Consider the following 21,540-nt stretch of genomic DNA (forward strand, 5'->3'; position numbering starts at 1 on the left):
AAGCGACAAGACATACCTAGAGATATGGGTCTGATAATTAATAGTTCTAAAAGCTAGGGTAGATGAAGTATAATCTTTCTTACCCAGTCTATCCATGGTCCTACTGTTCTTGTCAGAAGGCAGTAACTTGGATGAAGGAAGCAATTGAGATGGCTTATCAGAGGCTACAGACACCACAGAGGGGTCAGCAGCACGACATTTAAACAAAAAGGAACAATCCTTAGGCACCCTGTCAAACCTATCAGACTTCCTGGGAGCAGGGGGCAGAGAATCTGGTGCTTTACAGGCAGTGGAAAAAAACATCCAATAAAGCAGGCAAGACAGGAGGAATGGCCGCAGGTTTAGGAGATTCCATTTGCAGTAACTCATAGTACCTCTTATGAATATCCAAAACCTGGGCACAATCCCACTTAAAACAGTCCATCATCCTAGAGATCATGTCCCCAAAAGAAATTTCCTCAGGGGGATTATTAAGAGTATGAGAATCCTCCTCCTCAGACCCATAGTCTAAAGGAAAAGGAATCTGGGCAGAATAAGCAAGGGAGTCATCATCAGAATCCACCTCAGAAGAATGGAATTCTCTGGGCATTTTGGGGAAGAGATGGACCAAGGAGGAGCAGGAACTGAAACCCCTTGAGGAGGCCACAACGACAGTAAAGCATTAAATAACCCCTGAGTAAAGGCCTGCTACTTACTCTGTGGATCCCTAGGAGAAGAAGAAGCATGGGTAGCTTTCTGTTTCTTCTTTAAAGGGACAGCCATCCTGGAAACAAAGGCCCAGATTCAGGATGGCATTCCACAACTGCAGTAGGAACCTCTTCCCTAAAGAGAAACTGCGGAACCCCACTAAACCCCTCAGAAACAGTCAACCATGGTTCCCTCTGAACGCCCAAAACAGATGCCTGCAAAGCCTCATCGGATGTGCTGCCTGCAGATTCTCACTGGCCTCCAACCCAGATGTGGTAGAAAAATCTGATAAAACAACCGGGTGAGCCTCCGGGTGCATAATAACCTCAGGAGAAACTCCCTGCAGAGGCTGGACAGTGGAAGACTCCAGTCTTACCTTATTCACCTTCTTCTTCCCAGACAGCTGGCCCTCAGGGCAGGAAGTTCCATCCATAGTACCCAGAGCAAGAAGCTTAAGTCGCTGGTTCTCAAGGTACAAGAAAGGGAAGAAAGCCTACTACGAAGAGTTTTGGGGACAAACGCCTGACAAATTGAACAAGATGTATGGTCGAGAGCAACACCAAGGTAAAAAAAGACACTCATTGTGGCGGTCTTTATGGGGAATCAGTCTCTTTCACTGGATGACATTAACCCAAACAGCACTAAACAAACAGAAAAAGCAACCAAAAACCCAACTGGGTACTTATTTGCAACTGTGAGGACTCCAGCAAACAGGAGTAAGCACAGCAAAGCCAATAAACAGAAAAATGGTTAAAAAAGGATGCATGCAACAGACCGGTGGTTAAAACAGCATTCGGACTGGCGGCAAAGAGGTTCTGAGGATGGTACACCTGAACGTCACCTTTATGCCCTACCTTACGCAAGGACTGCACAGGTGCCATTCAGCATACCTTAAAGCAACGGTAAACTTTTGTAAACAGGCCGGATGGAGGGCATCATGGTAGGGAATCCCATTAGTAAGGAATACTGCAGTGGTGAATGTAAGGACATAATATATAACTTGAAAGATGTTTCATATCATCAAATTGGGGATTGTGAAGGGAGAAGTTTAAATAGGGGAAAATTTTCAATGTATGCATGATATTTTCTGTTTTTTTGGAACCCATTTTGTTTCAAGCTGGATTCTGGTAGTGTAAGTCTGTCTTTCATGATCTATTTCCCACCAGCATGAATATTGCTAGCATAGAAAGTAAATCAGAACTTGTACCTGATCTGGAAGGGCACAGATAATGGCATCTGCAGATTCTTAGTAGAATAATACAAAGGTTTTCAGTTTTAATTGGTCAGTAGCTTAATTTAATGGATATAAAATATTCTGCCTAGAAGCAATAATAATAATAATATAAAAGAGTGAAGTATCTTGTGTTGGAGGAGACAGTGCTTTCATTGCTTAGGCTTTCAGGTACCTGTGTTCTTTGCAATAAAGGAGATTATTCTCCTTTGCTGAACTGTGTTGCATGAAGCTATTTTTACCTTAACAGATGGCAGCCCTTACCAAGTGTGAGTGAGCATGTACTCTGGGTTAGGAATTACCAAATTTGTAAATGCATAACGCACCAAGTATTCATTTTAACGCATTGTTTATCTGGGGTGTACCATTAGAATAAACACAAGTTAAAATTGGATGTTTTGTTTATATTTTCACATTCACATTATACTGATTCAACAAGTATTGTATTTAATTTGGGTCAGGTGTAATTTACTATATAAAACATCACTGACCGCCTAAAATGAGTTTCAAAACCTTTTTTTTAAGTATCATCTAATTACAGTACCTTACCAATATAATACAGTACTTCATCAATTTACTAATTACATTTAATTTAAATTTAATTAAATTTACTAATTACAGTACCTTACCAATATAATACAGTACTTCATCAATTTACTAATTACATTTAATTTAAATTTAATTAAATTTACTAATTACAGTACTTTACCAATATAATAAACCAACATAGAAACAATGGTCTGCTTGTGTCCACCATGTTCTTAGACTTTTCAAAGGCATTTGATACTGTCTCACACCAGCAACTGCTCATTTGACCTCTTCAGTTGGACTTTCCCAATACTCCTTCATGTGCTTTCTTAGTTACCTATCTGGAAGGCAACAAGCTATTAAATGGCAATAAACCTATAATCCTTTCAACCAGTTACTACAGGTGTCCCTCAGGGCCCCATCATGGGTCCTCTTCTATTTAATATGTTTATTAATGACCTCAACACCTCCACTCACTATGCTAGTTTAGTTCAGTATGCAGATGTCCCAACATTAATATGTGTAGCCTCAACAATAACTAAGCTCCAAGACATTACCCAAAAATCTTCCTCCCCTGTATAAACCTGGCTTAAAGAATCAAACCTCCTACTCAACCCCAAGAAAACTATGTTAATGCTTTTTACCTCAAAAAGTTGTCAAAATCAAAAGCAATTTGTTTACCATAAAGTCAGCAAATAATACTGTCAATGAAACTGTAGCTCACACTAAACTTCTAAGCGATGGAATAGATGACAATCTCAAATATGACCAGCATATACCGCACATCATTAAATCTACAAATCAGAAACTAGGCTCCCTATATAGGATCAATGGATTCCTTACAGATACTGCAAGAAAAATTCTAGCCACCACCTTCTTAGTTCCAAATCTCTTATATGCCATGCCTATCCTAACAAATGTAAACAATGCTCAAAGAAAGAAACTCACCTCCTGCTACAATAAAATAGCTAAATTTTCCACCAATCTCCCTCATAGGACCTACCATTGTAATAACTTAAAGCAATTAAACTGGCTTGAACTACACAACTATCTAACATATTCACAACTAACTACACAATTTCATTCATCATCCGGAAAAGTGCCCTGCACTACATAACTTATTACTGACCTACTGTCCAGCAAGGGATCTCCGCTCTAGTAACAAATTCTTATTACTTACAAATAAGCTAAATAATGTTGCAGGAGATATGCTCTACTCCCAATACATTGCTAATGGAATAGTATCCCCACACAAATAAAACTCTCAGACAAACCCAGTAGTTTTAAACCACTGCTTAAACAGCATCTTGACCAATAATGGTGCTGCATATGCTCGTCACAGGGTTGAGATTTTGGGTTCACCATATGAATCTCTCCAAATACTCTCCTTAAACGAAATACACTCAACCTCTCATTGAAATGACAAAACAGATTTATACATAACTGCTACCTGTACAATCCACTAAGTTGCAAGTGGGCTTTTTCTTTAGTGACTTCCACCTCTGTAAAATCTTAGACTGTATAAATGTAACTACTGTTTTTGTATAAATGTAAATAGAAATGGAACTAATCTGTGCTTAACTGGAACTTACTATATTGTCGTGTAAGTAAACGGAGCTTTTCTCCCTGGGCCTCTGCTGAAAATGGGTATTACCTAGTCGGACTTTCCCAGTAAACAGAGACAAATAAATAAATAAATACAATGCTGCAGTACCACAATACTTATGGCTGGCCTTCCTTTTCGATTCAGTGATGTTCTTCAATATACCTCTCAATTGTCCAGATTTTCTCAGAATGTCCAGATCTTTGCCTCATATTTTTGGTCTGTTCCTCATAAAATTTGTGGTTTTCTGGAAAATCACTGAGGATTGATGTAACTAAATAATGACATTCAAGTTTAGGGCTTCATATTCTTCAGAAAATGCATGCAAAAACACATCCTGTTATTCTAGCAACTTTCTAAGTTTATAAGAGCAATATTTAACATCTGTCCTATTTTTGCCCCCCCCCCCTCAATTATTTTAGGCTTTGTCCAGATTTCCTGCACCAGGAGGTCAAGATGTATGCAATCTGCATATCTCTCAAATGTCCATGATTTTGTCTCACATTTTTGCCTTCTCCTTTGTAAACATTTTATTTTTTGCAAATCACTCAGGATTATAGACAATCAGTAATGCCAAACATTACAGTTTCAAAAGTCATATTCTTCAGAAAATGCATGTTGATACAAGCACATGATGTTTACTATTAACATTTTAAGTGATGTATCAATAGATTTTGTTCCCCCCTTTAGTTTTGTATACAAATATTGAATGAAGATGTTCAGAGGTATGGTCTGGAATTATTTATTTTACTGATATTTGATTGCTGAGTAAGTCTGACTAGGAAAGTGCCAATTTTCAGTGCAGGCCCAGTGGCATACCTCTCAACTGTCCAGATTTTCGCCTCATATTTTTGGACTGTTCCTCATAAAATTTGTGGTTTTCTGGAAAATAAGTGCTGATTGACGTCACTGAATAATGACCCACATTTGAGTTTCAGACTTTTATATCCTTCAGAAAATGCATGCTAATGCAAAACTTGTTATTCTAACAATTTTCTAAGTTTGCAAGAGCAGTATTTAAAATCTGTCCCTATTTGTGGGCCTTTGTCCCCCAATCATTTAAGGCTTTGCCCAGATTTTCTGAACTAAGAGACTGAGAGCTATGCCACAGAGAAAAGCTGTAAAGCATTACAAAAAATTATAAACAATAATTTTACTTCAAAAGTAATACAAAAACATCTACAGTTTAAATGAGTATAACAAATTATACATAATGTGAAAACATTGGTTAAGAATAGATACAGCTTTTATGACAATATTTTAGTATAACTTATTCCATATGTGAGTTTTGACACACTTTTTCTTTAATTTACTAAAATGATTTTCAACAAAAATATTTCTTAAGTGACTGTCTCTTTTAAAATGTTCATTGATTTACTCCGGATCGCAGATATCATATTAGAATTTTGCATACCTCTTAACCTCTCAATGCAAGAAATTTGAACAAAGCCTAAAATCTTGGGGGAACAAATGCCCAAAAATAGGACCAAATTTTAAATATTGCTCTTAAAACCTTGCTAGAATAACAGGGTTTGTATTAGCATGCATTGTGTGAAGGACATGAAGTCCGAAACTCAAATGTATGTTATTGTTTGGTGATTTCAGTCCTCACTCGGTCATTTGCCAGAAAACACAAATTTTATGAGGAACTGACAATAAATACAAGACAAAAATATTAACATTCTACAAAAATCTGGACATTAGAGGGGTATGGGACTGTGTCTTGTGCTACTCGATACAGCGCCCCACATGCAAGGTGAAATAAGGCCTCTCGGCCTCAAGGGGAGGCTAAATGCCCATAAACTTACTGACAGTCGTCGCTCTTTATCATTTTAGCAGCAAACACTTCCTGGAAACGCTGGCAGCGATTGCGGAAGTGTCAAAGTAGTTAAGTTAGAAAGGTACACATAATGTGCGTGGCGAGCACTTTTATACGCTGAGCATTTCTCATTGTTTTTTTTTTTCATTCCACGTTTCTTATCCCGTTGGGGGTGTGTGTGTGTGTAATCTTGCCAATATGACAGCATCCAATTATGGTCTGATTATGAACATTGTTAATAGTATTGTGGGAGTTAGCGTACTAACAATGCCCTTCTGCTTCAGACAGGTGAGTGGCAATGCATTTTCTTTCTTATTTGTCTGTGTTGATTTCGCAGCTGTTTACCAGTTCGGTCAGATGCCTTTAGAGAATATGTATATGTAGCACACTCCCATGCACTGTTCCACTACTGTCTTAAGATTTTTGAGTTCTACTACCAAATTTAGGAAAAGGTAAAAACTATATGATGCTGCTTCCCAGTACTTGATATTTTATTTTGTATAGAAGCATACTCGATCTTTGGAGCAAATAACTATTTTCTTCAGACTTTTAAGCCCCCCCCAAGCACACATGCTCGCACTCGTTTTACTTTAGTTGAAAAGTTACAAACAATCCGAAAGAAAACTAATGGGATCCCATGATTGCTGAGGGCAGCCAGAGTTCTTAAAATATTTTTTCCACGTCATTGTTGTTCGTGGCTTTGAGCTACGTCATTGTGCACACACGCTCGGGATGCTGTAGACAGCATTATAGCATCTGCTAAGCAAGTTTTACTTGTTGCTTACTGATTGGATTGATTTTCTGTTGTTTGACTTTGACTCAGTATTCTTCACATCTCCCCGTCATGGCAGATGTTCATTCCTAAGTATATTCTCATTTGCAAGTATTCATTGATGATGATCAGATGTAGGTTAATAACAGTTAATATATTTATATATAAAAAAATAAGAACAATAGATGCATACTGCCGTAGTCAACACTGTGCTGACATCCAGCAACTTTGTTTTCCCTTTCTAGATTTTTACTGTGACTGTTAAAACACTTATTTGCAAATGTAGTACCCAGTGTGTAGTGTAAATTGTCTGCACTTTATGAAGGCATGCATAAATTGACTTTCTTTTATACCAAAGCATGCAGAGCAGTTGGTTTAGTTCTTTTATGTCTTCATAAAGAAATGTTGCTCTAGTTAAAGAAGGCAAAAATGTAAACAATTTGCCAACCACTTAAGATGAAAACAATGAGTTCCTGAAGTATAGTAATTAAATGTAACATAAAATCCAGGTCGAAGTTAAGGTAGGTCTTTGATAACTATATTTCTTTCTTTCTTTTTTTTTTAATTGCCCTGGATGCCCCTTGCTGACTGTCACATTCTCTGCTATCGACTGAACCCATATGTATGCCCCCTGAGTGTTGGCCAATCAAAAGAATCTTCTCAAAGTCAGCCATCAAGAGTTTTATGCTGAAGTCCCTACCACCCCATGCACACTCAGCTTGCATTCCTTGTTAAATGGACAGTGTAATGGGCATCAATGCAGCTCTGTTCTCATCTCAACAAGTAACATAAGTCACAAGGGTAAACCCCACCCACTTAATAGTAAACACCACAGGCAGGTTTTTCTTTTCTCCACCAAGGAAGTCATGCCTTGTGTGTTTGTCCCTAAGTATATTTAACCCCACCCTCTCCACTGTGAGAGATGAGGGGATGGTGCCTCTTCATTCCCATTTCACCCTTCCATTTTTTCAGGTAGTGTGAGTCACTAATCAAACTCTGGTCACCTGAGTTGTAGCCATGGCTTTATTTTATCTTTGCTCCTCTTTTTTTTTTCTCTGTAGGATATGGATCCAGCTCAGTTTGATGATAATTTGATGTAAACTTATCTGTGATGTTTTTCACTGAACATTTTTCCCCTTAATTTGGAATATGTATATATATATATATATATATATATATATATATATATATATATATATACATATATATATTTTTTTTGTGTGTGTGTGAAAAAAATATCGCTAATACAGTCTCTTGCAAATTAGTTCAATGAGTTTTTATAGAGAACTTTAATGACAGCAGGAAGTGCTCTAAACAATAATGCATTCATTATCTTTACCTGTAATTTCCAACCAAAATTTAAGATTGACTGCTGTCAGGACAAATTATGTACTAATTTCAGTGTTAACTTAAGAATTATAGAATAAATGAGAAAAAGTCTTAAGATGGACCTCTAAGGTTCCAAGATAAAAACATTTAGCATGGTCAAAGAAATGCAAAAAATAACTAATAGACTAATAATATATTGTGGCATAAGGCCATATTGATGGGCCAGGAAAGAATAAGCTCAAACCTACTGCAGAAATATTTAACCTACCCTGGACCTAGCCCAGACTTAACCCGTATCTCCTGTGGCCAAAGTTAGTTTGAAACAGAACATATCCTTAATAGACTGCAAAATTATGATTAACAGCAGTAACCTAACTCGGCTAATTATGAACACAATTCTAAAGGTGTCCACATTCAGTGGGTTTTAGTAGAAGGCCCCAGGCTGAAACAAGATGCTTACTCTAATCTCCATAAACAAGAAAAATAAAATATGACGTTCACTCAAACTTTAAAAGGTGATATGAGGACAATGATACTAAGATTAAATGGGCAGAAGTGGCTGTAAGTAGAATTGTCATTGCATCACCTGGGATAAGACTGTGGATCACCAAACAGGCCGTGGCCTGTTTCTCTTCTTGGGATTGGTGCTAACATTTTGCTTCCGGTGAGAGCAGAAGTAAAGGAGTATTGTATCCCAACAGAGTGAAGCTGTGCTAAGACCAGCATTAGTAGTAGCCATTCATGTGACTCCTCTCTTTTCATCATTCTTGACAAGGTAATTCTTTATTTTTCATACTGCTTAATTTCTTCCTAACTTCAGAATATCTGCCTAAATATTTCATCCTTAAATTTTCAGGGTCTGCATATTAGTTTCCCCTCAAGTGTTTGGCAGTGCTCTATACAGACTCGGACAGCTTGAGTGGCATTTGTCTTGTAAAAGGAATATATAAGGAAACCTCTCCAGTACTTTGTAATAATGACCATCCCTCCTGGCATGTTTAAAAGTCAGTTCCCTGTGCTTTCTCTTATTAACCTGATGAACTTGGGTATTCTGAGACAGTGTAGCAACTGCCTCATGTACACAGACAACCCTCTCCTCTTACTTCCCAACACTCAGACTTGTGAGAGATGCATTTATATATCCAAATTGGAAGCCATGCACTCTCAAGCCAAAACCGGAATAGCTGGTCAAGAGGAGAAGGTCAACACTTGCACCACAGCACATACAACACATAGCTCTCCAAAACACCCACCATCACAGCTCTCACATAAAAACACAAACCACACACCCACCTTTGCGAAGGCTCTCAATAGAAATCTACCCAAGCAGCAGGGACCTCCAAGGTAGAAATGCACTCGACCACCACAGCACAGCACAAATCACAGGACACATAGCTCATCTACACAGTATGTCCCTCAACCTAAGCCCCTAAAGCAAAACAGCTTTCCCAATACACTAATCATAGTTGACTCGATAGTGAGGCACACCGATGTCCCACTCACTAAGTTGAATAAGGAGAAGGTAACAGTCATCTGTCTGTCAGGTGCCAGAATCCAACAAGTAACACACGCACTCAGGGCACTCCACAACAAGTACAAGTATGACTCTGAAACTGTCCATGTGGGTGTGAATGACTTGAGATGCACCTCCCTGGACTACATGAAAAGAGATAAAGAGGAGCTCTCGGATTATGTGACCCAGGCAAGTATGACCCTAGCAGCAGAAAGCATGCCTGCGTTACCAGGCTATAACTCATTCCACACCTTTTGGCCCCAGAACATGGATCGAAACTCCAAAGGCGGTGGTGTCTCCATATTCATAAAGGATATGCACACCTCCAGACTAGTTGCCCAGCATAACACATCTGAGATACTTCAGGTACAACTAACATTGGGTAAGATGGCGATTCAGGTCGTAGTCTGCTATAGGTCCCCAACCATGTCCCAAGACTCTCACTCCACGTTCCTAAGCACCCTGGAAACTATAAGGATCCAACCCAACACTCTCATACTAGGTGACTTCAACTACCCCTCCATCAACTAGGATAGCTACTCATGTACCATTACACTGGCCCAACGCTTCCTGGAATTCATCAGTTCCAATGCCCTGGACCAGCTCATTCTTACCCCACTAGAGGAAGCAACATCCTTGACCTGGTTATTACTAACCATGGGCAACTGTTGCTCTACACCAATAGTCAATTTCTCCCTTGTTAGATCCGACCATAAACTAATCACCATGGAAATCCACATCTCACCCACACCCCCCGCAAAGGTAACCTCCATGAAAAACTTCTCCAAAGCTGACTTTTGGCTCCTAAAAACAGTGGTGGCTGACTTCACGGTACCCATGTCAATGGAAAATAGATGCAGCACTGCCAAATCATACACGAATGCACTGTATGAACACGTACATAAAAGAATGGAACTAGTCATACCCAACAGAACCAAGGTGCTCTCCTCCAAAAAAAGGAAGCCAATCTGGTGGTCCCCTGCCATTAATGAACTCTACAATAGAAGGAAGAAACTGTAGCAGAAAAAGGTGAAGTCCCAAGACTGGAAAAACTCCCTTATTAGCCTCAACAAAAAGTTGAGATCCCTCATCGAAACCTCTAAAAAACAGCTATGAAGGCAGAATTGCGACAGACACTAAAAACAACCACAAAGCCTTGTATAGTTGTATCAAGAATCTCCATGGCAATACCCAGGTTTGCTCTGAGTTACTGCACAATGGTACCTCCTGTACTGAGCTAACAGATATTGCCAGCATACTGGCTGATAGATTCAGTGCCAACTTTGCCCCCTCTCTTCCCCCCATAAAGGACCAATCACAATACTGGAGGAATGCCAGGCACCCAGCATTACTGCAGCACAGGTTAGAGCTGCATTGTCCAAGGCCAAGAATACAGCTTTCATGGGACCAGACAATATCTCTGGCTGTGTTCTACATGAACTACAAAGTGAACAGGCACTACATCTGTGTGCCCAGTTCAGTGACAGCCTCACCTCAGGCTTTGTCCTTACCGAATGACGCACTGCTACAGTCATCCCTCTCCATAAAGGGGGAGCGACTACAGACCCTGGGAATTATCGCCCCATTAGCCTGACGAGTCTGATATGTAAGGCTATGGAGCGCATCATCATGGACCTAATTAAAAAGGATATAGGGTATCTCCAAACTCTAGATTCCATGCAATTTGTTTTTGTGAAAGGTAGATCATGCCTGCTCAACCTGGTTGACTTCTTTTAGTCGGTCACCAGAGCTGTGGGTGAGGGCAAGGCAGTTCATACAGCCTACCTCGATCTGGCCAAGGCCTTTGATACCATTCCCCACTCAGGAGTTCTTGATAAACTCACCAAACTAAGCATCAACCCCATATATCACTAGGTGGGTTACAAACTGGCTCACAGATAGAACCCACAGTATGAAAGTAGTGGACTCCAAGTCTGCTGACCAGTCACAAGTGGAGTCCCACACATATCGGTCCCAGGTTCCCTCCTGTTTGGCATCTACTTCTCAAAATCCCAGGCCAACACAGAGGGATTCTGGCTGACCAAGTTCACAGACAACTGCAAGCTGGGAGCCATTATTAACTCCCCAAGTGATGTAGACATCCTACAGAAAGGCCTCACTGAGACCAATGACTGGTGTTGAAACCATGGCTTTAAGCTTAATGCCAAAAAATGTGTTGTCATCCCCTTTGGGAAAAACTCGGTTCCCACTAATTACCACATTGATGGGAGCCTACTGAATACTGAAGGCCTTATAAGAGATCTGGGGATACAGGTTGACCGTAATCTCTCCTTCAACCACCACATTGCCACTGTGGTCAGAATGTCCTTCTATGTGGCACATCTCATTACCAAGAGTTTTGCATCCAGGAAGAAAGAGGTCATCATCTCTCTCTACTCTTCCCTCATTAGGCCAATCATTGAGTATACTGCCCCATTTGGCATGTACCTCCCTAGATACATGCAACAGCTGGAAATGCCACAAAAGTACCTCATGAAGAGGGTCCTAGGCCTTAAACACATATCCTACATGGACAGACTAAAAAAAAAAAAAAACTCCATCTATTCTTTGTCTCATATCGTCTACTAAGAGGTGATCTCTGCTTGACTTACAAAGCCATGTCTGAACCAGCTCTGTTAGAAATGCTACATTTAAAGAAATCCAAATCCCTCTGCACCACACGCTCCAGAGACCTCAACCTCATTACCACAATCAACAGAACATGCTGGAGGGACATATTCATAACCCAGAGACTGCCCATGCTCTGGAATAGACTTCCCATACATGTGAAGCAGACAGAGCACCTCATTGGCCTTCTTCAAGAGAAATCTTGATGAGTGGATTGGAAATAAAGTTCACCTCGGGGATCACTGCAGTGACTGTACTTGATAGAGGCACTGGGAACTAACATTGGGCGGCACGATGCCAGGGCACTTCTATGGGCTAAGGTTGTAAAGGCTCCAGGGCCATTAGCCTAGTACACACCTATGAACATGAAGAGTAATGATGTAGTCATTACATTTAGAGAACTGTAAATGGTGCGTTTCCCCTTTAAGATTATGTGGCAGGAGTAAGAAACTGAGATATTAAAATGTGTGGAAAATTATAAATGCACACACCTAAAATGTAAATATTCAGCAGAATCTGAATGAACTGTAACCTGTATAATCTGCAACTTTAACTCTTGAATATGCTAGTAAAGTAACCAGTATGTGGTGGTGGGAACTTTAAGCAAGAAATGTGGTATTTGTTTATGGGTAGCAATCCTTTTCAAACTATAGACATTCAACATAGTCCCATATACTGACAGAAAAGCTACAGTTTTATACCAAGATGCAAATTAGCCATATTCTAGTGCAAGAAAGTGAACTGAGGTGGAACTATAATTACAGTAGTTTAGAATGAACTGAAATAAGTAAACACGAAACCAAATAAAAACTATACCTCAAAAGAAAAAAATGAAAACGGACTGACTCAGCCAAGGCACGGACTGTTTATTAATGTAAGCGCTTTCGGCCGAGAAATTACCCAGCCTTCTTCAGACAAATACTACACAACAGCCTATTTATATAAGCTTCAACACAATAAAATACAATTAATTAATTACAAATTTAAAGGAAAAGTGAAATAGTACAAAAATACATTTTGAAAATAAAAGTATAATGCAAATTAAAAACAAAACCTACTCAATAAACTCCCAAGTTCTCATAGAAATACTAATATTTTTTAGGAAATTTACAAGAAGTCTAAACCTTATGAATTTTAAATATTCACAAATAAATAAATAAATAGCACATTACCAAATATATAAATCATATAAAACTTGTTGAGAAAGCATACATATAACATCCTAAAAGCTATTGCTATATAGAACATTCGTAAAACCTTCATCTTTCAACTATTAGTGGCTTTAGTGATATAGCAACAATATCCAAATAAAATACAATTTATCATTTTTATCTAAGCAGTGCTTTTAACTTAAGAATGCATTTAATAGAGGCATAATCATTCAAACCTGGGGGCAAATGTGCGGATGTTCTAATTTGCCAAAACACTTCTTGTTCTTCCAGATATAACTGCCATGGGCCACCCCTAATATCATTTTTGACCTGGTGGACAACCGTGAATAAAAAAAGAGTGTTCTGGATGTTCTACAATATGCCTAGCAAGTGCATTAGTTAAGTCCTTCCTACCTATGGCATACAAATGTTCATAAATTCTTTTCCTTAATTTCCTCTCAGTTTTACCTATGTAGAAGGAAGGACATTTCTCACATAAAGCAATATATACAACCCCCCCCCTGGTTTCACAATTATATTTACCATTAATAAAATAAGTTTTCCTATTAATGTTAATTTTATTTCCAGGAGAAATGTATTTACATTGAGGGCACATGCCACATTTCCCCATCCCAACAACCTTGTCTTTAGTTTTAACCGTGGTCATCTCGACCAAATTCTTGAGGTTAACACCTCTTCTGTATGTAAATTTTGGTTGTCGTCCTACTAATTTAACTAATGCATTATCTTCTAATATAATACTCCAATTCTTTACGATAATTTCCCTAATGACTTTGTGGTCAATACAATATGTAAAAAGAAAATTGATACTAGGTGGCTCAATAATAGTCATATTTGTGGTATCATTCTTTGACCTTTGCATCGTTCCATCACCCAAAAGGGGCCTAAAATATCCAGTTTCTCTTTTAACCTGCACTTCGTACATGATTTCATTAATCAAAGTGTCAGGATACCCTCTACAAAAAACATTTTACTGATATTCTCACATTCACCGATAAAATCTTGTTTGTCTGAGATCATCCTAGCCGCTTTGACAAACTGCCCCTTTACAACACCTCTTTTTTGATGAAAGGGATGGCTGCTAGTAAAATGAAGGTAACTATTTGAATGAGTGGGTTTTCTGTAAATCGTAGATTTAAATTTATTGTTAACTTTATCCTTACTGATTTTCTCATCTAAAAAGTTAATTTCGTCAACTCCTATGGTATAAGTAAACTCAAGAAAGTCAGTCATATGTGAAATACTATCTATGAAGTCCGGTATCTGATTTTGAAGTCCTTTCCATATAAAACACATGTCATCTTGGTATCTAGTATACCAAGTGACACATTGTTGGTGCATTTCATTATTAAACAACCATTGATGTTCCCAGTATGCCATAACGCTGTTTGCAAAACTACACCCACAAGGGGACCCCATGGCTATCCCAGATTTTTGGAGAAAAAATTGATCCTTGAAAACTAAAAAGTTGTTAGATAACACCAAGTCTAATAAGGTTTCAACAAGATACATCTGTACATTGCCAGCCTTCTTAAGCAACATAAAGTTTTTAGTCCACTCTATTCCCATTTGATGGGGAATAACGGTGTATAAGTCTTTCACGTCAACAACTAGAAAGATGTAATTCGAGTTGTACTCAATTTGATTTATATTCTCCAAAAAAATCCAGGAGTCCTTACAAATTTGTGGTTCCTCCTGTATTAAGGGTTTAAGGATGCCATCCACATATTTGGCACAAGCTTAGGTGATGGATCCTCTCCCATCCACTATTGGCCTAAATGGTGGCTCCAACAAATCTTTATGGATTTTCGGAGTGCCAAATATGGTAGGAATCCTTGGGGCTGGCATGGATAAAAAGTGAAAGATGTCACAATCAATACTACCTTCCAAAAAGAGGTCGTCCAACACCCCCCTAATTTTCTTATAGGCTGCATGGACCTCATTTAAACTAGAAGTCAAATAAGTTCCTGACTGTAGGTGGTCAAACATCTTGTTTTCATAATGGTATTCATCCATAAAGACAAGACCCCCACCCTTGTCTGGCTTCATGACCCTGATTTTACATTCATGAAGTAGAGAAATGAAGTCTAACTTGTTTTTAGAAATATTACATTTCATCATTCTAGTAGGTATATGAGAATCCAATCTAGCCCTTAGGTCTATTTCACATAACTTTTCAAAAATATTTAACGCCCCATACAATGGAGGATTAAAAACACTCGACACTTTGTAGTTGTTAAGAAGTGCAGGTGTGTTTCCTAAATTAAATGCCAAGTTCAGCTTACGTACAAATAACTTCAGGTCAACAATTGTTTTAACAAGTTTACCCTTTTTATCTGGGACAAATGAAAGTCCTTTAGAAAAAAAGTCGATCAAAGGTTGTTCAACAGTTAAAACGGTATAATTGTAGATCTTAAAGTCCCCTTACTGACTCATAAGCACATTAGGTCCATTCGTTATAGGGGATGTCATCTCCTCCGTTGATTCCCTGTTTTCCTCCTCTGTGCATGACCCCTGTTGTTTGTTCGGGTATTTTTGTGGTTCGGCCTGTACCTGACCCTGGAAAAACCCTGATCACTTTCGCCATTAAAAACTTGTTCCCCTTGGTTTTGATTATTACCTTGTGCATTATTATTACTACTGTTATTCACTTGACTCCTAATGCATTCACTCCTACGAACAGGCAACTGTTCTTGATTGATACTATCATCATTAAGAACTGAAGTGGTAATTGCATTAGAGTCATCATTCCCCCTGGATAAAGTTTGACCAACCAAGGGGGGAGGGGGATAAGCCTTTTTGTTGGCATAGTCTTTAACATCTCTATCCATTTTACGCTTCTTGTTTAAAACCAACTTGGAAATGGAAGCTTCAGTACTAGAAAATATTCTTAAATAATCATATTTATATCTTGAAAAATCAGCATCATGTTGTAAACAAGTTTCTAATTCTTCTAAGTCCTCTTTTAGGCTTGTGATCTCAGTACTATAGAAGTTAATCAATGAAAGTAAAAACTCAAAACCCTGTCTATCAAACGGGGCCAATAATTCCTGGTGGTATAGTGAATTATTAACCAGTCCGGAAGGGTAACGCCATTGGCGCAGTCCCTTAGGAATTACTTTCTTAGTAATGCATTCTTGGAGGTAAGCGACCTCCACCGGAACAACTTTTGATCAAAAATGTTTAAATTGTCAACAAAAGTACTCACCAGACCTTCTTGGTTCATTGATACCTCATTCGAGTTATTATTTGTACCAAAACAATCCTTTTTACACAAAAAATTGGCCATAGATGGTATGGACATTGTATTTATTTCACCATTTGGCTGTTCATGCAGATCATTTGCTCCACTCTGAATGCTTCTACTTCTTCTAAATTCCACTTTTTGCGATAAATCTTCTACTCTAGTTAACAAAAGGTTAACTAGGATTGTGAGATTACCTAGAGCATTCGCTTCTTCGGAAAGTGGAATTTAACACAGAAAGGAACCTTCCTGCGCAACAATCTGCTATAGGTGCGAACATTAATGCTGCTACAACTTCTGTTGGTCGTTTGGGGAATTCGCAGACTTTACAGAAAGCAAATGGCTTTGGCGGTGCATCTAGGCAGTCTGATGGTAGTAGAAGCATATGGAGCGGTGCAGACACTTGCAAGGCTGCTTTTTTTTCTGTGTGAATTGGATCGTTTTCAACCCCAAGAAGCATCTGTTGCTGTTGTTCAGTCATTTACCTAAGTTGGACTCTTGCTGACAGCAAGGACTTTAGCACATTAGGTCTGCCTGCCCATGACTCATCACTACTACAGATTAATATGTACTTCTTCAGTGATACTGTTTGTCTGCCTTAGCCTTTGCCACACTCATTGTCTTCAGTCTTTCTCAGTGTCACTGCTGTCTTCGGTGAATCCTCTCTTTGCTGACATGCGATAATAGGTTATGCTCCTTAAAACTCAAATGCTATTCCTAAATTATATGTTGAAAGAGGAAGCTTGCCTGCTTTATGAATCATTTTTAATCGGCAAATTGTAATCTTGGTGGGCCTAACTTTTCAATTCCTTTCCTTCATTCTACTAAATATTGTTTCAAAAATCTGTAAAGAATGTTCTAATAAAATTATGTGCGATTTAACTTTGGATTTCTTTTCTCTACTTTTTTATGTTCTGGAATTATTACTCATAAGTCCAGAGCCATTTTAAAGATCTTATTCAGCAATTTATATCCCAATTCTTCTTGGAGAGAATTTTTTTTCTAAAAAAAATTCCCTTCTCTTCTATTTTCTTTATGTTGCCATTCTAATGTATCCCCCCACCTCTCATAATTTCATGCAGTTCTGTAACAAAAATGTTATTTGTGCATATTTGATAATTGTACCCCTCTGATATGTGTTGTTTTCCATAAGTTTCCTTAGTTCACAAAAATTATAACTGTTAACTTTTCTGACGTCTAATTTTTAATGTTTAAGCTTTTGTCATTGACCCTCTGGTCTATGTTTACAAGATATTGGAAAGTAATATATTCATGTTCTAAGTACTGTTTTTAAAACCTATTTAATGTCCCTCTCCTCCCGTACTATTACATGGTCAATAACTGATCAATTCTGCTTGTATGTTTAGGTAAGTTATTATGAAGACTGTTGTTTTATCTAATCAGATTAACAATTTTAAATTATTTTTCAGCAACTTGTAGTACTTCAGCACAAAATTTATTTACTTTACTATCTTCAGAAAAATCCTTTTTCCGTTCATGTTTCCTGGTACAACAAGCAGACTCACTATATTTCAACATACAATTTGCAGTAACACTAAGCAATCCCTTATATCTAACCAATCTCGTACTGTTTTTATTTTGAGAGGGGAAATGTGCATTTATGATTTATAAGGCTGATGTTATATTTTGTTGTCGTGTATCTTTTATTTTTTCAGTCAGGTATGAACATAAATGAATTGGCAAAGGTCACAGAAAATCTATGTACCTTTAATTAGCATAAAAGTCTGACTGGGCAAAGCTCCGTTTCAGCAGAGGACCAGGTAGAAAGTCCACACTGCATACATTTGCACTGAAAGTTAGAATGAGTTAATAGTACCCTAGTTGCTAGGAAGAGTAAGAGAAATGGTACAGCATCAATGTCATATATATTGTAGTTTCTTTATTTATGATCCAAGTTTCCCAAAGACCAGTTATGTCAAGCTGTTTTAAAAATGACATAAACCATGAAGACATTTCAGGTAAAAAAATAAGTTCAGTTATAAATTTATCCTTTTCTTGTCAGTCACTTAAACGTCTTTGCCTGAAATGTCTTCCTAAGAATCCTAGGAAATTCAAGGCTACTAAGTCTTGTGGTCATTACACCTTGCCAGTTCCTAGCCCAGACGTGCCATCACCTCTCAAGGAGGGCTAGACCAGTCCAGCCCAGGGTGAATTTATGAATATCCATCCAGTTGTCCAGATTTTATTTGAAGGAAGATAGTGTATCACTCTGCATTATCTACTGGGGAGTCTGTTCAATAGGTGGGGGGGGGGATAATGAATCTGTCTCTACATCTTGTTTTGTTAATCTTCTGAAGCAGGTTTTGATTCTTTATTTTGGTATTTATGGGACTGTTTGATTTGGAAAGGCACAAGTGATCCTGGACTGTTCATAACTGTGCTCATAAGGTAAGGCACAGGTCTCCTCTGAGGAGCATGTAAGACACAGAAAAGAGAGACTATGCTTTTAGTCTTTTATGCTAGCTCTTGGATTGCAAACTTGTGATCTTCTTTAAGAACCTCTGCAATCTTTCCCAACTGTTTGATGTGTCTGCTGAAGTACGTCCCAAAGGGACGTTTTATTCTGTAATTGGTTTGGTTAGTGCTAAATACAAGGAGGCAATAACATCTTTAGAACTTGCTGATATCCCCCTGGCAGTCAGCTACACCAAGTAGAATTGCCTAACCGCTGATGTTACATGGTGATCAAAGAAAGGGAATTATTTATTTATTTTTATTTTACATTTGTTAACCAGGGGTGACTGTCTGAGCTGCAGAGGCCCGGGGAGAAAAGCTCCACATAGAAAAATTACAGATACATTTAGTTATTTAGACATGATCAGTATACACGCAAATTACAAAAGACATGTTTTTACAGTGGTATGCAGCACATCAACAGTTACAGTGGAGAGAACAAACAAAAAATATTAATTTAAAAATAAAGGTAATTCATAGATTTGTGGTGTACAGCTGAAATTTGGAACATAGGTAGAATACATACATAGTACACAGGTACAGTACATACATTGTAGATTAGCCAGTGTTTGTGAGTAAGATTGAAAACTATTATCAAGTACTCTAGGTTTAGTATGTGTACCTTATCCACTTTCACTAGCCTGGGAAGCAATCATGGCACTGCCAATTTTGCTTGAGATGTTGCCTGATGAGGTATTTAAAGGAGGCTTTGGACGATGTGTTTTGAATGCTTGTGGGGACAGAGTTCCATTTTTTTAGCCACTGAACTACTATATAGTGCATCTCCAAAGCTATTGTAGCTGTTGATGACTTCTAGTAGTAGTTTGCTTGATGATCTAAGAGGCCTTTTGGCTGAGTGATGATGTACTAGGTTTTTGGGGGCAGGACACTTATTGGGGAGGTAATAGATCAAATGATAGCGGCAGAGCTGATTGTAGGTTAGGAGGTTGGGCAGTTATAGTTATGGACAGCTGAGGAGAGAGAGAATTTTCCTATTTCACAGCTTGGTACCTGTCAGTTAAGTAGCTTTGGAACCAGGTAAGAGTGGAATTTGATAGGTGATATTGGTTTAGTTTGTTTAGCAGGATTTGGTGCGAGACTGTCAGATGCTTTGGACATATCCAAAAAAAGAGTTGACACCTGCAGGCCTTCATTTTTGAGACCGTTTACTGTTTCCGTGAAGCAGAGGAGGGCTGTAGTGATACTATGGGCAGGTCTGAAACCATGCTGAGTAGGTGACAGGATGTTGCTGTCTAGGAGATATTTTAGCACCTGGGTATGGATGCATTTTTCTAGGATTTTGGCCATGGGGGGAGAGTAAAGCAATGGGTCTGTAGTTATTAAGTTCAGTGGAGGTCCCGCCTTTATGTATGGGTGTAACATAGGATATTTTCCAGAGTTTGGGCACATAAGTTTTCAACAACTGATCTGTTTATGAGAGTGGAGATTGGGATAGCAATAGCATCTGTTGTGAGTTTCAAGAAATAGCTGGGGAGTAGGTCGGCTGCTGCTGATGAAGTTTTTAGTTTGGAGAACATGCTTTTGATTGAAGTGGTGGAAACTGTTTTGAGGGTAAAGCTTGTATTAGTGTTATTTGTGTTGGGGGGGGGGTACTGAGGAAGGCACTGTCCTGTGATACTAAGGGTAGAATTGAGTTCACAAAGTAGGAGTTGAATTGTGTTTCAATGGGAATGTTAGTGTCAGGGGTGGTTGATTTGGGGGTAGCCTTTTGTGTGGGTTTTAGTAGCTGGTTTACATTTTTCCAAAATTTTTGGGGTTGTGTTGGTATTCAGTTTGCAATGTTGTATAGTAGGATTTTTTGTCCACCCTAATGCATTTTTTTGCACAGTTGCGCAGTTCTTGGTACTTAGGCTTTGTGTTTCTTTGTTTTTTTGATAGTAAAGCCAGGCAGTGTCTCTGGACTTGAGGATTTGTTTGGTTTCTTTACTGAGCCAGGGGTTTGTAGAGGTTCTAACCTTGATTTTGCGCAATGGAGTGACAATGTCTAGGTGTTGTAGAAATGTTTTGTTGAAATATGCTACAGCCTGGTCAAGTGGGAGGGTTTTTAGGTGGGTCCAGTCCCAGTTACAGAGTAAAGTATTGAGGACCTCAGGAGAGAATTTTTTTGTGTTTCTAGTGGATGTATAGTTAGTGGTTTTGCATATGCTTGTTCTACTACATATAAGGTATATTATGTTGTGGTTACTTAAGGTGTCTGGGAGATTGCCTGTGTGGGGGTACAATGTGGGGTTGGTAGTTAGGACCCAGTCAAGGATGGATTCCCTTTTATATTTTTTTATCACATCTAGTTGGAATTTGGACTAACTGCTGGTAGCCATGGAGATTTATTAGATTACTTGGGGGTTCTGATATGCAGGTGAACCAATCTAGGTTGAAATCCCCCAGAATAAGCATTTCTTGTGAGTATGTGGAAGAACACCAGGGTAAGAAGTCTTCAAGGCTAGCAGGTGTATTACCAGGTGGAATATAGATCACAATTGTGGGGATGACCTGTTTAGGGTGAAGTTGAAGTTGTGAG

General features: G+C 38.6%; 1 protein-coding gene across 1 annotated transcript in view; it reads left to right on the plus strand.

Moving 5' to 3' along the window:
• Window positions 1-5,909: 5,909 nt before the first annotated feature.
• Window positions 5,910-21,540, plus strand: part of SLC38A10 (solute carrier family 38 member 10) — a gene marked incomplete in the record, with an annotated part of 1,157,663 nt that continues 1,142,032 nt past the window's right edge. The window contains 1 exon segment of the mRNA XM_044072422.1: window positions 5,910-6,156. Coding sequence (XP_043928357.1) covers window positions 6,067-6,156 — 90 coding nt within the window.

The sequence above is a fragment of the Protopterus annectens genome, chromosome 5.part0 (assembly GCF_019279795.1).
Source record: "Protopterus annectens isolate FY-2018-M chromosome 5.part0, PAN1.0, whole genome shotgun sequence".
Lineage (NCBI taxonomy): Eukaryota > Metazoa > Chordata > Ceratodontiformes > Protopteridae > Protopterus > Protopterus annectens.